This window comes from Phocoena sinus, chromosome 1, assembly GCF_008692025.1.
Source record: "Phocoena sinus isolate mPhoSin1 chromosome 1, mPhoSin1.pri, whole genome shotgun sequence".
NCBI classification, from domain to species: Eukaryota; Metazoa; Chordata; class Mammalia; order Artiodactyla; family Phocoenidae; genus Phocoena; species Phocoena sinus.
In genome coordinates this window covers 134,738,663-134,751,259 of record NC_045763.1, presented here as the reverse complement: position 1 = coordinate 134,751,259, position 12,597 = coordinate 134,738,663, and the positions used below count along the sequence as shown (strand labels likewise).

Below are 12,597 nucleotides of genomic sequence, written 5' to 3'. Positions count from 1 at the left end.
AAAAGTTTGTTAGACTAACTTAAATATTAAGATATGATACAGTTTCTAAACTTAGCAAGTAGCTGGTCCACAGTTAAACACCGACTTCCTTCATGATTTCTCCTTCCCTATGTCTTCTGGATTTACAGCAACCCTGACAGTAGCCTATACAAATGACTTAACTGAATCGGAAAAGGAATTTTTTATTTAAGACACCTTACTGCCATCTGCCGGACATTTTAAAAAATAACGACAAATCAACAATGAGAATTAGATGACATGTACCCCTAGTTGCTGGGCAACACATAATTTGCACCACCAGATGGGCAGCACTGCCTTGGAATCACCTTTCACAAAACTGAACTAATCTGTACTATTCCATGATGAGGGTGGGGAGGAAGATAAAAGAGCAAATCAGGAATCTAAACATCCACTTATAACTTAGAAGAGACTGTGGTCTGATACCTTGACTTAGAACCGATTTCCTCATTTAAGAAATGGTTTAGCTGTTAATATAAATCTAGCTCATAAGAGTGAAATTTAAAAAATGGCTTTAGGACCAACAGGCTGGGAGCCACTGAATGAGGCAGGGCCTGGCAGCCTTCTGGGCTAAGACCCAGCCCTACCTATCAACCCACCCATCGTTGTCAGCTCCAACACAACAGAAGGGCCCATGGAGCCCACACAGGGGACACCCCTAGAGTACATAGCTCAGGTGACCAAAGGGGAGTGTCCCGTTGGGCCTCATAGGATGTCTCCTACATAAGGCCACTTACCCAAAATTGGGAAATGTAACTGACCTACCTAATACAGAGAAAGAGAATTAGGCAAAACAAGGAGACAGAAGATGTTCCAAACAAAGGAACAAGACAAAAATCCCAGAAGAAAAACTAACCAAAGAAGACATAAGCGATCTAACCAATAAAGAGTTCAAGGTAATGATCATAAACATGCTCAATGAACTTGGGAGAAGAATGGATGAACACAGTGAAGTGTTTAACAAAGAGTTAGAAGATACAAAGAAGAACCAAACAGAGCTGAAGACTACAATAACTGAAATAAAAAATATACTAGAAGGAATCTAAAGTAGATTAGATGATACAGAGGAACAGCTCAGTGAACTGAACGACAGAGTAGTGGAAATCACCCAAGCTGAACAAAAAAGAATAAAAAAAAATAAGGATAGTTTTTAAGATACCTCTGAGACAACATCAAGCATACTAACATTCACATTATAGGGGTACCAAAAGGAGAAGAAAGAGAGGGGGACAGAGAACCTATTTGAGGAAATAATAGCTGAAAACTTCCCTAACCTGGGAAAGGAAACAAATATCCAAGTCCAGGAAGCACAGAGAGTCCCAAACAAATGAACCCAAAGAGATCTACAACAAGACACATTATAATTAAAAGGGCAAAAATTATAGGTAACAAGAGAATTTTAAAAGCAGCAAGAGAAAAGCAACTAGTTATGTACAAAGGAACAACCATTAGACCAGTGGTCCCCAGTCTTTTTGGCACTAGGGACTGGTTCTGTGGAAGACAATTTTTGCATGGATTCCGGGGTGGTAGTTCAGGTGGTAATGTGAGCAATGCAGGGGATGGTTCAGGTGGTAATGTGAGTGATGGGGAGCCATGGGGAGCAGCAGATGAAGCTTCGCTTGCTCACTCACTGCTCACCTTCTGCTGTGCAGCCCGGTTCCTAACAGGCCAGGACCGGTTTCGGTCCGCGGCCTGGGGATTGGGGACCCCTGCATTAGACTGACTTTTCAGCAAGAACTTTGCAGGCCAGAAGGGAGTGGCATGATATATTCAAAGTGAAAGAAAAAAAACCCTACAACTAAGAATCCTCTACTTGGCAAGGTTATCATTCAGATTTAAAGGAGAGATAAAGAGTTTTACAAAAAAGAAAAAGCCAAAAGAGTTCATCATCATTAAACTGGCCTTACAAAAAATGTTTCAAAGACTTTACTAAGGGGAAAAGAAAAGATGACAATTAGAAATACGAAAATTACAAAAGGAAAAATCGCATTTGTAAAGGCAAACATACAGTAAAGGTAGTAAATCAACCACTTACAAAGTTGGTAGGAAGGTTACAAGACGAAAGTAGTAAAATCATCTATATCTACAACGAGTAGTTAAGGGATAGACAAAACAAAAGATGTAAAATATGATGTCACAAACATTAAATGTCGGGCGGTAGTGTTAAATGTAGGGTGGTTAAAATGTGTTTGAACTTAAGGGATCATCAACTTAATCTTCCTGCAGCATGAACAGGAGGGTATAAAATATGTCCCACCTCCTTTCATGCAAGATGCATCCTTCTGTTAAGAACCTTAACCCTCTATTTACTTTACCATGTTGCACCATGTGATGATTTTGCCCACCTTCACCATTTGACTGTTGGTAAAAAATTATATTTTACTCTTTTGCACAAAGTTTGAATCCTGTTTTATCTCTGATTATAATGAACACTTGTTTCTGTAAGATTAGCAAAATCATGACAATTGATGAAGTTCTGTAATGGGCACATGGATGTGTATTGCATTATTCAACTTTGTGTCTGAAAATTCTCATAATAAAAAAATTTAAAAAAAAGAGAGACCATCAACTTAAAATAATCACGTATAGACAGGTTGTTACATATGAACTTCATAGTAACTACAAACCGAAAATATATAATAGATACACACCAAAAGGAGAGAAAGGAATCCAAACAAAACACTAAATTCTATGAGAAGAAAGCCAGGGTAGCAATACTTACATCAGAAAAACTACACTTTAAGACAAAGACTGTAACAAGAGACAAAGAAGACATTACATAAAGATAAAGGGATCAATCCAACAAGAAGACGTAACACTTGTAAATACATATGCATCCAACACAGGAGCACCTAAATACATAAAGCAAATATTAGCAAACATTAAAGGGAAAAATGACAGTAAGACAATCATAGTAGGAGACTTTAATACCCCACTTACCTCAGTGGAAAAATCATCCAGACAGATAATCAATAAGGAAACACTGGCCTTAAATAACACATTAACTATTTGAATGTAGTAGATATATACATAGAATAGTCCATCCAAAAGCAGCAGAATACACACTCCTTTCAAGTGCACATGAAACATTCTCTGAGATAGATCACATCCTAGGCCACAAACAAATATATTTAAGATATTTTATATTTAAGAAGACTGAAATCATATCAAGCAGGTTTTCCGAACACAACAGTATGAGACTAGAAATCAACCACAAGAAAAAAACTGCAAAAAACACAAACATATGGAGGCTAAGCAATATGTTACTAAACAATCAATGGATCACTGAAGAAATCAGAGTCAAAAAGTACCTGGAGACAAATGAAAATGAAAACACAATGATCCAAAATCTACGGGATGCAGCAGAAGCAGTTCTAAGAGGGAAGTTTACAGTGATACAAGCCTACCTCAAGAAACAAGAAAAATCTCAAATAAATAATCTAGCCTTACACTTAAAACAACTAGGAAAAAAGAAAGAAAAAGAAAAACCCAAAGACTGGAGAAAGAAAGAAATAATAAAGATCAGAATAGAAATACAAGGAGACTAAAAAAAAAAAGAAAGAAAGAAAAGATCAGTGAAACTAAGAGAAGGTCCTTGGAAAAAATAAACAAAAATTGATAAACCTTTAGCCAGACTCATAAAGAATATGAATTAAAAGAGAGGTACCAAACAGATGAAATTAGCAATTAAAGAAGTTATGATTGACCACACAGAAATACAAAAGACCATGAGATTACTATGAACAATTATACGCCAATGAAATGGACAACCTAGAATAAATGAACAAATTCCTAGAAATGTACAATTTCCCAAGACTGAATCAGGAAGAAACAGAAAATATGAACATACTGATTACCAGGAAGGAAACTGAATCCGTAATTTTTAAAAAACTACCAACAAACAAATGTCCAGGGCCAGAGGGCTTCACAAGTGAATTCTACCAAACATTTAGAGTTAACACCTTTCTTAAACTATTCCCAAAAATTGAAGAGAAAGGAATGCTTCTGAACACATTCTACAAGGCCATCATTGCCCTGATAACAAAATCAGATAGACACGACCAAAAAAAAAAAAAAAAACGATTACAAGACAATATCACTGATGAATATAACATGCAAAAATCCTCGGCAAATATTAGCAAACCAAATTCAACAGTACAATAAAAGGATTATATGCCACGATGAAGTGGGATTTATCCCAGAGAAGCAAGGATAGTTCAATACCTGCATGTCAATCAATGTGATACACCACATTAACAAACTCAAAATAAAAAGTATACAATCATCTCAACAGACGCAGGAAAAAGCTCCAACAAAATTCAACATCCATTTGATAGAAACTCTCAACATAGTGGGTATAAAGGGAACATACCTCAACATAATAAAGGCCATATATGACAAACCCAGAACCAATATCATATGAGACAGTGAAAAGCTGAAAGCATTTCCTCTAAGATCAGGAACAAGACAAGGATGCCCACTTGGCCCACTTTTATTCAACACAGTACTTGAAGTCCCAGCCACAGCAGGCAAGAAAAAAAGAAATGAAAGGAATCCAAATTGGAAAGGAAGAAGTAAAACAGTCACTGCTTGTAGATGGCATGATATTATATATAGAAAATCCTAAAGATGCCACCAGAAAAAACTATTAGAACTAATAAATAAATTTGGTAAAGTTGCAGACTACAAAATTAACATAAGAAATATGATGCATTTCTATACATTAATAACGAACTATCAGAAAGAGACATTAAGAAAACTATCCCATTTACAATTGTATCAGAAAGAATAAAATACCTAGGAATTAATCTAACTAAGGATTAAAAGACTTGTAGTCAGAAAACTATAAGATAATGCTGAAAGAAATTAAATACAACATAGACAAATGAAAAGATATACCATGATCACAGATGGGAAGAATTAATATTTTTAAAATGACCATATTATCCAAAACAATCTATAGATTCAATGCAATCCCTATCAAAATACCAACGACATTTTTCACAGAAATAGAACAAAATATCCAAAAATTTGTATGAAAACACAAAGACCTCAAATAGCAAAAACAATATTGAGAAAGAAGAACAAAGCTGGAGGTATCACGTTCCCTGATTTCAAACTATACTACAAGCTACAGCAATCAAAACAGTATAGGACTGGCACAAAAAAAGACATAGATCAATGTAAGAGAAATAAACCCATGCTTATATGGTCACTTAATCAATGACAGAGGAGGCAAAAATATATAATAGGGAAAAGATAGCCTCTTCAATAAATGGTGTTGGGAAAACTGAACAGCCACATGCAAAAGATTCAAACTGGACTACTTTCTCACACCATATGCAAAAACAAACTCAAAATGGATTAAAGACCTACATGTAAGACCTAAGACCATGAAACTCCTAAAAGAAAACATAGGCAGTATGCTTTTTAACATTGTTCTTAGCAGTTGTTGGATCTGTCTCTTTAGGCGAAGGAAACAAAAGCAAAAATAAAGAAATGGAACTACATCAAACTAAAAAGCTTTTTACACAGCGAAGGATATATAATCACATATACTTTTATATATATAAATTTAATAGTCAATTTAAATATTGAGTGCTACTATACACAGTCATTATTTATCACCATTTAAAATTCTATTATTTAATGAACTTATTTACAAAACAGAAACAGACTCACAGACTTACAGGATGAACTTATGGTTACCAGTGGGGAAGGGTGGGTGGTGAGGATAGATTGGGAGTTTGGGATTGACATGTACACACTGCTATATTTAAAATAGATAACCAACATGGACCTACTGTATAGCACACAGAACGTGACTCAATATTCTGCAATAACCTAAATGGGAAAAGAATTTGAAAAAGAATAGATACATGTATATGTATAACTGAATCACTTTGCTGTACACCTGAAACTAACACATTACTAATCAAACATGTACCAATACAAAATAAAAATTTTTTAAAATAAAATTAATGTGAAAAAATAAAATTCTATTATTTGAAAAATAGAAGGATATGTTTCTTGTAATATTAAATCTTCATTACTCTCATTTCCCTTTCTTTCGATATTATCATTACCACCCTGTATTTTTATAAAAGATTCTAGCATCTTGAAAATACTTCAATACTCCTAATAGTGAACGTCTTGGGAATAAAAAGAGTCATTAGTTAACACATAAAGTTAGACCTCAGCCTAATTTAACAGAGATGGTCAGGGTTAAAGCTAGGATTTGAGTAATCAATATCCTCTAATAATTTTGACTAAATGAGTTATCCTTTTCAATAATTTTATAAATGTCTTAGTATATGCTGCTTTTTAATATTTCTTTTTTTAAAAATTTCCTCAAATTTTCATCACTTGGGTCAATAAACTTAGGAAAACATAGGTGCAAGACTGGTTTTTCCTCAAAGTTTTTCCAGTTTAGTTTCCCTTTTTTTGGTGGTGTTATTTTAGATTTTCTGTTTGACTTCTTCATTTACATAAATATGAAAATTTCACACAGCTGCCTCTGACTCCAAAAGACTTCTAATATTTTTTTCCTATGCTTGCTAACAGGTATCAAAAGTATACTATGTGAAATTATAATTTTAAGTACGTTTACCAGATATTTCTGGGTTTTGAGGACTCCATGATAATGAAACAAATGTGATATCATAGGCATAGTTTTTTAAAAATCCAGAGATTTTGTAAGTAAGATCATGGAGTACTTTTAAGATTTTATCTCAATGTAATAAAATAGAGGCATGGAGATCTCTGCAGCCTTGAATTACTAGATGTTTGGTTTTGAATGTGTCAGTTCAATTTGAACGATGTTTTTGAGAATTGAGAACGCATGCACTTATGAGTGTTTGCACTTTCTAATTAAACCAGCTTTATGATCACGTTTCTGACATCACCTGCAAACAAGGTGCTTGCTCACTTCAGGCTCTGACTTTGCTTTGCCCATTTGGGCATCAAAGCATTAACTTTACTGGAATGTCAAAGAAACACAACAACCAGAGTGGACAAGGTTCTCAATTCACCTTTGTGCTATCCCCCAGGCAGGCAGCAGACAACATGCAGTAGTAGAGACACATTTTCTTCTATAAATGTATGTGTCACAAAAATGTTGTCCACTGTTCAGCTTTCACTTTTCCTCTGTTTAACAGTGTTCTTGAAAGGTGTCCAGTGGCTTTTAAAAAAAAGTTGAATTCATGTAGGTTATATTTACATTGAAAATGAATACTTACTCGTTCTAGTTCATGTGGTCAATTTATATACCTCCCTGTATTGTTTGTATGCAAAGACCCTACCATCTGAAGAAGTAATTTCCTTTTGAAAATTCAGTAAATCATGCTTTTGCATGGTTTCAATTTGACAGATCTTTTTTTCATGAATAAATTAAAATCTGGATATTGTTACCAGGGGAAAATAGTTTTTCCTAGGTTTTCTAAATTTGGAAATGGGTGCTTCAGGCCAGATGTTCATATGCCTTAAGAAAACATCTCATTTTCAATGGAAAAGAATTTGCTGTATCAAAATCTGTGTCAAATGCCAGGGTAAATATAAATTTTTTGTATTTTGGGTAATCTGTAAGCTGCTGAATGCAAGAGACTGAGAACTAGCGAGTAAGAAGTACATTCTGGGCTTAACCACTCCCCACTCTGCCTCTTCACACACTTTTTTCTTCTAAGTTCTTGACCTTTATTAGGTTTCCCATCACTATGAATTTGCTCATGCTGAACAATGTGTGAGGCAGAAATAGAGGCCTTCCTATCCTTTTTACATTCATGTTTTTTCACCAGTTTGAAATCTCTGAAGGACGGTAAATTGGCAGCCACTAACAAAAGTTCTTCACAGATCTTTTATATTCACAGGGCTCTTTTCTTTTATGAATTCTCTGAGGTAGAATAAAAGGTGCATGTTTTTCATGAGTGGGCATTTCTCCATAGCTGACTGCCTCACACCTGAAATCAAAATGTATGCCATGGTTTTACATCTGCAAAAACTGATCTGTCCTCCTTGGGATTCCTCTACTGGTGAGGAACAAAGAGAATGCAGAGCTTGCAAAGGGAAAGAACCCTGCAAAAACAGAAGGGCTTCCCCACACACTTGACTTACTTATTTGGAAACAAAATTCTATATCTTTATTCTCTTTCTCTGGTCCATCCTTTACTAATGCGTCCTCATCTTCCTAATCTCTAAATGTTCCAGGGCTTAGTCTTAAGCTTTTCTCTTCTACCTAAATACACTTCCCTTGATGATCTCACTCAATCTCATGGCTTCAAACACCATCTATTTGCTAAAAGCCTGAATCTGTATCTCCAGTCTGTACTTCTCCCTTAATTTCCAGACTCACTTATTTCTATCTGTGTATCTAATAAGATCCTCAGACTTAAGATGTCCAAACTGAGCTCCTGGTCAGTCCCACTTTCAAACTTGCTTCTCCCAGTCTTCCTTATTTTAAAAAATAACGTCATTCTTCCGGCTGCTCTAGCCAAAATTCTTCACTCTTCTGTTTCTCACTTCCCACATCCAATCCAACCAGCGAACTGGCTTGTTGGCTCCACCTTCAAATATAATCTGGTCACTTCTCAGCCCTTCCACTAATACCATTATGGCCCAAGTTCTACCATGTCTTGTCTAGATTATTGCAATAGCACCCTAATTAGTTTCTAAACTCCCATTCTTGCTTCCCTAGTCTCAGTACAGAGGTCAGTGGCTCCCCACCTCCCAGAGTAAAAGCCAAAGCTCCTACGATGACCTACAAAACCTTTATGATCTGCTTGCCAAAGAGCTCATCTTAGTTTGTCTTTCAGACCTGTACCTGGAATGTTGGAGACATTTAACAATTTACTATGTATTTCTCTCCTATAAAATCATAATAATTATTCAGACTACAATTACACTTCCTCAAAAATCAGCTGACTTTTGTGGATCAAAGTGTGAATAGTCAAAGGACCCTAGAGAAGTGGTAAAGAGAGTCATCAACTTAACATTACAAATAATGACAGCAAAGGAGTTGAAAGAAGGTGACTCTGAGCTAGTCCAATTCACATAGAACTTGTATGTGAAATACAAACAGGCTATAAAATGGTTACATCCAGGAAGGTTTGCAATATAATTTAAGCCCACACCTAAACTGGTTTCAACACATGCTAAAGAAGTACAATGGATGAGAGGAAAATTTGATTTTTCCAAGTATGACCCCTTGGAGAAAAGTGTTTGCTAACCTGACTAATGTCTAGAAAAGCAATAAATGTCACAGGATAAGAGAACTAAAGGATTCAAATTCTGACTAAGAACCTGAGCTCCATTTAGAAAATGAAAGGAAATGAAGGAAAAGGCAAAAACAAACAAAAAAACCAAAACGCTGATTTTCAAAAATTCAACAAAATCACAAAATTATCCATACTAACAAACATAGAGACAATAAATGAATCTGTTTTATCTACCTACTAAATGTCTATGACTAAATGTCAAGGTCCATTAAGCAAAGAATAATACCACAATGCAAAACACCAAAGCAACTCCTACTTTTCAAATTCTTTCATTATTTTACTTAATCTTAATTATGTTCACTTAAAATTACCTGACTGGTCTAATTATTTAAATATCTATTGGTAAGCATGCAAAACACCAAACAGAATCATTTGGTAGGAAACAGGGAAACAGCAGCTTTGACACTGACATTAATTCCTTTAGTATATAACAACTCAAGTGGGGTTTTCTGATGTATCCCTTCTGTCACCCACTCCAACCACAGTCCTGAATATAATTTACATAGGCCATATAAAATTAGCTCAGCTAAACTAGCCTAATCTGACATTACATTATACAAGACAACACCAGGAACTGTGTGAACAGGGCACAAACCATTTAATACTAAGTTTCCAACCAAAACTGGCTCCCCAGTGAATCTCAGTGCCTCAGTAAGATCACCTAATGTTCTTTTAAAATTTAAAGCCAAGCAGTAAAATCAGAAACAACATATCATCAGGCTTGCCCAGGAGTTTACAGCAACCAACTAGCACTCAGATAAATTTTCTCTCTGCAAAATAACTTTGCTGCCACTTGGTTATAAAGAATAAAACTTTCTAATGATCTCTAATTCTTGGTTAACATACTATATTTTAAAGTACTTACTTAACAGTAAATGAAGGATGTTTTGTTTTATTGTAACACTCAATAACAAGTCCATAAATTACCGGATAAAAACTAGGAATTTCTTTCCTTTTACATTAGCTTACCCAGTTTAGCGGCGCCCTCTGGTGGGTACTCAGGAAACTGACCCTCGGAAGGGACACTGACAGTTCTCCTCAGGCATCGCCCTTTGGTGGAATCTGTCTGCTGATCCTGTCCCTCCACAGGTATCTAGTAAACCAAAAAAGAGATGAAACTTAATAGTGCCATAACTACCTTCTGATTGAATAACGTTTTTAGTTGATGAAGGTAGGAGTGTGTAATCATCAGAGCAAAACAGAAGAAATGTAGAAATAATGTATGCACAAAGGCTAAAGTTATTACCAACCCTTTTTTCAGGAATCTTTTCTTTAAAAAGAAAACTGAAAGATCAGGAAAGGTGTGTATGCAAATTAACTTACATGAAGTATGTACAAATCACATCCAGTTGTGTACCTGCTTAGGGAGCTCAGAAAACAAAACACCCACACAAATAAGATTCCTTTACATCAGAAACTGGTTCACAAGTCCCATTCCTGCCCAATCGTCAATAAGGTAAATGGAAATAAAAGTTGACCAGAAAAACTTCACTCCAAAATTCTCTTAAAAGGTTTTGTTAGATAAAAGGAGTAAAATCAACCAAATTTTCTTCAATTTTAAAAGTAAGCACTTAGAGATAGTTAATGAAATACTATACTACCTATACATGTTTTTAGTGTATAGATAGTAATTGATACATAAAATGGCATATTTTATTCCACAAGTGAGATTAGTTTTTGAAATCCTAAAAAATACTTTTTCTGGCATAACTTTTTTTTCTGTTTGTACATGTGGAATAAGAACTATGTATGGTACAAAAGATCTCTAATTCCGTTAAATATTTTACAATTTACACACTGGTTATCACTGTAGAGTAATGGGATGGCTCTAAGTTGCTTGCTTTTTTTTTTTCGATTTTGGTAATTCTAAAAGACCAAGTCATCTTACTTTGGGGGTAGAGGGCAAAGACTTTTCACAATGAGATTTTATTAGTAACCTCTATCAGAATTAAGAACAGTATTTGTAACATCTTAAATAGTTTGGAAAAATATGTCAGGAATTATGTTATCAAGGCAGTTGCCCGGGAATCATACCTCCTCCCCTCCCTCAAATGGAAACTAACTACCTTTATCTGAGTTTCATGCTCAATTACAAAAGGAGGAAGCTGCAAACAGAAAAACAAGAACTGGTTAGAGCCAACTAGGCCCAAGATGGCAGAAAACCTGATCTCCAGTGGACCTTGAGCCTCACTGTACCGTTCACTGTAATACATTAGCATGCTAAATGACACAACCATGAGCACCATGACAGTTGACAGTTGCCATGACAACGGGAAAAGTCCATACAAGGACTGAAAAGGGGTGTTGCCTCAGTTCTGGGTCCAAACCACAGCCTTGTTCTCAGATATCTTATGAATACTCCTTCTCTTTACTCAATTCTTTCCCTTTTACCTGGACCCTTCTATATATATGGTGTCTCAGCCCTAATCAGGTTGAAAAGTTGATTTGCGAAATAAATTCCCACACTCCTCCATTCTTTGGCCAGTTTCATTATTGGCTGTGTGAATCTGAGTGGAAAAAGAACCTCTCCGGCTGAGACCCCTCAGCCTAGGCTAGGACCCTGGTGCGGGTCCAGGCAATCAATTCGGTAACAATTAATCATAGTCTCTAATTCTTATGCCTCCAATACAGGCATTTTTTAACAAATTTCAATAATAATGACTAGCATTAAATTCTTAGTGTGCGCAAGGCTAAGGAATTTACATGTGTGACATTATGAGGAAGCCATTATTATTATCCCCTTTTCACAGATGAGGAATAATTTATCTCTCCAGATGATTACTATGGGCACATCAATTGATCCAGCAAAACTGGAATAGATATGGGCTTAAATGTACATGCTTTCTGCTTTGCCTCAGTAATCCAACTCCTAAGACTGGGTGGGGTCAAGGGGATGATACCAAGGGAAGCTTTCTCTGTGCTACTGAGAATTTGAAAAGCAAAATTCTAATGTCTTCATAAGGACTGAAAATTATCATACTCTTTCCTCATTTCCTCATGACCATAACTACTGTTACTGCTTGCACACTGAGAAACCAAATGGTGGAATTAAGAAAGGTAAAATTCTAAAAAATAAGGGAATATCAAATAATAGCATCAGTAAAGCTAATAAGTCGTCTAAAAGTTCTCTGTAATATAAAACTTTAAGAACAGTAATCTAAGTCATCCACCCCTTTCAGGATGGAAATGATCTCTACATAAATAATTAAAAGAGTAGTACCAAGAGGTTAAATAACTCCCTCCTAGTAAGAAAGGTAAAAATGTATCCTCTACCTGCCTTAGGAAACAAAGGAGGTAAATTTGGAAAAAA

At 35.5% G+C, this 12,597-nt stretch overlaps 1 protein-coding gene across 2 annotated transcripts in view; it reads right to left on the bottom strand.

The window, feature by feature from the left end:
• The window catches only part of RASAL2 (RAS protein activator like 2), a 396,673-nt gene that overhangs the window by 169,601 nt on the left and 214,475 nt on the right, over positions 1–12,597 (bottom strand). For both annotated transcript variants that reach the window (XM_032629632.1, XM_032629643.1), the window contains exon 3: positions 10,257–10,380. In XM_032629632.1, coding sequence (XP_032485523.1) covers positions 10,257–10,380 — 124 coding nt within the window. The remainder of the gene's footprint in view (positions 1–10,256; positions 10,381–12,597) is intronic.